Raw genomic sequence first — 4,243 nt, forward strand, 5'->3', positions numbered from 1 at the left:
TAAAATTAAAATTAACTCACTACTTTAAAATCATAAATATAATATATTAACTATTTTAATATATATAATAAAAATCTAAATAAATTTAAAAAATATAAATAATTTAAAACTATAAAAAATATATTAATATTTTAAATAAATATATTAATATAAAAAAATAAATATATTAAATAAAATTACATCACTATCAACCACAAATCAACCAAGTCAATTTGTCTTCTACTCATTAAGCAAAGAGAGAAGCTCTTTAATGTCTTTAAGAGGATGATTAATTTTATATTTTGATTCACAGGTTGTGAAAGTTCGACGACTCTGAGAAGCCATGTTCATGGATCCGAACGATCTTAGCAACCTCTGGCCGGAGTCGCCTACTACTTGGAGTATTTTAAAGGAAAATAGTATTGATACCTTGTGGCCTCTTCAAGGACCAAAACAACAGCTACAGGTACTCACCTCCCTCTCTCTCAATTCCATCTTGTTACAAATTATAATCTCACTCAAAAAAACATAAAAGATTACGTACAATTTTTCCAAAAATAAGAAAAAGCTGAGGCTGTCTCAATAGATTCATGCTTCTACACTTTATTCTTTTAAAAACTCTCAAGCTCCGACTGTAAGTGAGGCATGCCATAAATAAACCAAAAACGTTGTTTTGATAAATTCATTTGTCTTCTTTTCTTTCATTATGAACATCTATGGAATATGATTCTGGTTTTTAAGCAATTTGATTTGTTTTAATCATATATATGCGATGAGTTTTCTTAACTACATATATATATTTACAAGAATTTTAGGTGTAAATTAATATCTATATCTTTACTGTTTAATATGAAAAAATTTGCTTATGGAAATGAAAGGTTGGTTCAGAAGTAGCTCAACCAGTTGCTGCAGTTGAATCTACTCAGCCTGGTGATAATGGAAATGAAGAAGTTGACTCAGAAGTAGCTCCAACTGTTGCTCCAGTTGAATTTACTCAAACGGATGGAAATGGAAATGGAAATGAAAATGTTGATTCGGAAGTAGCACCACCAATACATGCAGCGGCTATTCAAACAGATGATAAAGGAAAAAAAGTTGTTGACTCAGAAGTGACACCATCACCACTTAATCATCGAAAGAGGCCAGGGGCCTCACAAGCTTGGGACCACTTTGATCTGGTTTGGGAAAATAAGACAAGATGGGCAAAATGTAAATACTGCCCAAAGAAGTATAAAGGATATTCAAGTAAGAAGGGAACCTCAAACCTGTTAAATCATGCGCGAAAATGTACTCAAAGTGGCAGCGGAGATAAACCTGCTCGTGAAACTGGAAAGACTAAAGCAAAAGCAACTGTTGATCTTAATAGAGAGGAAAGCAATATGTCTGAGCTCGAACGGAGTAACATGAAGATAGCAAGAATGATTATTAATCGGGGGTATCCACTTTCTATGTTGGCAAATGATTTGCAGCCTCTACAGAATCTTCCAGTACCTGAAAGATTGAAGCTTGACATACTTTTTATTTTCAAAGAGGAGAAGGAAAAACTCCGCAAAAGCTTTACTAAATTCTCATCAGGTCATTCCAACATAACAGTAAATTTGTGGAAAATGACTGATACAAGAATTTTCTGTTGTTTGACTTCACACTTAATTGATGATGGTTGGAAACTGAAGAAGATGGTTCTCGATTTTAGAACAGTTACAAGGCAATCCATCAGTTTTTGGGAAGTTGTCGACACTCTTAAACGAATGCTACTTGAATGGAACATTGGCAAAAAGGTGTGTTGTATAACTGCAGTGAGTAGTGATGAAGAAGTTGTTGAGATAGTTAACCATGTAAAGCACTGGCTTTGTTATGACCGAGGCAGAAAAGTGTTTCAGATTAATTGCTTTGTACATATTCTTGATCTTCTTATTCAACAGGGATTGCATGGGGTACGAGATACATTCCTTAAGATGATAAACCATCTCTCCAGTGCTCGCGACCAAACTCTGAAAAACAAACAATTATTTGGAAAAGCAGTAGAAAAAGCGAGATCAAAAGGCGTGCAAGTGATTTATGAAGATATGCCTACAAATTCTTCACTTAACTTTGAAATGCTTGGGAGCATTCTGGGGTTAAGACAAGTATTTCTGGAGTTATTGGCCATTGATTCAGAATACAGAAATCACCCAATTACAGAAGAGGACTGGGATGGTGCCACTGCTATTTACAACTGTTTAGATGTGTTATACAAAGCTGTTGGGAGATTCTCTGAAAGCAAGTGTCTTACAACAAATGAATATTTTCCTCAAGTTTGCAACATATATAGTAAATTGCAGGACATATGGGAAGACAATGCCAATCCAGAAATACTTAAGCCGGTGGCTGATAGAATGAAGGTGACAATAAATAAATTTTGGGAAGAAAGTGTTGAGAGTTTAGTCATCGCTGTAGTTCTTGATCCAAGGTTTAAATTTGATATTGTGAAGGGCTGGTGCGAGAAAATAATGGGTCAACATGCTGAAGAAGAATGTATAAAAATTTAGGGAAATTATTAGAAATAGACAAAATTAAAGGGGTCAAAGCGAAATTGCCCAAAAAATTTAGGTTTAAGCAAAAATGCCTATGTTTTGTGAAATGACGAAACTACCCCCATATATAAACTTAACAAATTATCACTGTACAACGGAGAGAAAATTCCAAAGTTTCCCACCTCCCACGGCAATCCTACGGCAAACGTCATTTCCGCCGATTTTCTTTCGTTCCAGCAACCGAAAATGGCAAATAAGGTTAGTATATCTCCCGTAATCTTCTTTGGATCAAGTTATTGCTGATATTACTGATATTACTGAGATTTGATTGAGAATTTTAGGTTTGAAATTTTAGGGTTTACGGGTTGAATAATGCTTAAAATGTTTCGATTTTTGGTTGTTTTCGTTGAATTGATTGAGGGGTTTTATGTTATACAATGTGTAGATTTGATTTATGTGAAAATCGGAGGTCGAAACGACCAAAAATTGGCCGAAAATGCTGCCGAATGGATCGGCTGTCTTGTCGTGGGAACGAAGTTTCCCACGGCAAGAGATTTCTCCCACGACAGCTAAATGGACAACGGGTTTTTGGGGGGGTGAAATGGCTTTTTTAAAACATTGGGTTTTCGGGGAAATATTTAGCCCACGTCGGGTTTTTATGATATTTCGCACGTTGTCGTGGGAAAAGCGCAATTACGAAACTGCCCCCCCTTTATAAGCACAACAAAATTTCATTTCCTCCCACGGCAAGTTTGCGTTTTCACTGTGCATTTCTACGAAAATTCCAAAAGCATTCCACCTCCCACGGCAATCCCACGGCGAACGTCATTTCCGTCGATTTTGAAGCTTCCCGACAACCGCAAATGGCAAAGAAGGTTAGTATATCTCCCGTAATCTTGTTTAGATCAAGTTATTGCTGAAATAATTGAGATTTGATTGAGAATTTTGGTTTTGAAATTTTAGGGTTTACGGTTTGAATAATGCTTAAAATCTTTCGATTTTTGGTTGTTTTGGTTGAATTGATTGAGGGCTTTGATGTTATACAATGTCTAGCTTTGATGTGTGTGAAAATCGGAGGTCGAAACGACCAAAATTGGGTCGAAAATGGCTGCCAAATGAATCGGCAGTCTGCCGTGGGAACCACGTTTCCCACGGCAGCACGAGTTTTCCCACGGCAGCGAATTTTCCTTGTTTAGTTGGGGGGTGAAGTGGGTTTTTTAAAACCTTGGGGAGCCGGATGAGATTCGTTACAGCACAGGGGGTTTTATGGAAATTTGTCATATAACAGTGGACTTTTTTGATTAAAGAATTTTCATGAGGGGTTAAATTGAGAATTTTCTTATCTACGGTTTCTGATCGTGTAGTTTTCGAATTTTATATCCATTTTTTTTGTTTTAGGTTTTTCTATATCTATTTTTCAAATTTCAAATTCGAGTTTTCAAATTTTGGTGCTTTTTGACACAACTTACGATGTAACGACGTAATTTCAACTTAATATTTTAATTTTTTCGTTTATAGGATATATCGATTCATTTTTTCCAATTTTTCAAATGATTTTTCAGTTAGCGACATTCATAGGTATTTCAACGTATAGAATTCGAATTTTAGTCCCGTTTTTTCGAATTTCACCATTTTAGGATATATCGATTCGTATTTTCACGATCTCCGAACGATTTCCCGAGTATCGTCACTTTTAGGTATTTCAACGTATAGAATTCGAATTTCAGTTCCGTTTTTTCGAATTTCACCAT

General features: G+C 35.4%; 1 protein-coding gene across 1 annotated transcript; it reads left to right on the forward strand.

Moving 5' to 3' along the window:
- Nucleotides 1-322: 322 nt before the first annotated feature.
- Nucleotides 323-2,507, forward strand: LOC123221420 (zinc finger BED domain-containing protein RICESLEEPER 1-like). Its single transcript, XM_044644277.1, has 2 exons — nt 323-445; nt 858-2,507. The coding sequence occupies exons 1-2, from the start codon at nt 323-325 to the stop codon at nt 2,505-2,507; spliced, it is 1,773 nt and encodes a 590-aa protein (XP_044500212.1).
- The last annotated feature ends 1,736 nt before the right edge of the window (nt 2,508-4,243 follow it).

Source organism: Mangifera indica, chromosome 7 (genome assembly GCF_011075055.1).
Source record: "Mangifera indica cultivar Alphonso chromosome 7, CATAS_Mindica_2.1, whole genome shotgun sequence".
Classification (NCBI taxonomy): Eukaryota; Viridiplantae; Streptophyta; class Magnoliopsida; order Sapindales; family Anacardiaceae; genus Mangifera; species Mangifera indica.

Coding starts and splice junctions, on each gene's coding strand:
- LOC123221420 (XM_044644277.1), top strand. CDS start 323: ATGTTCATGGATCCGAACGATCTTAGCAACCTCTGGCCGGAGTCGCCT. Junction 446..857: donor GACCAAAACAACAGCTACAG/GTACTCACCTCC, acceptor TGGAAATGAAAG/GTTGGTTCAGAAGTAGCTCA.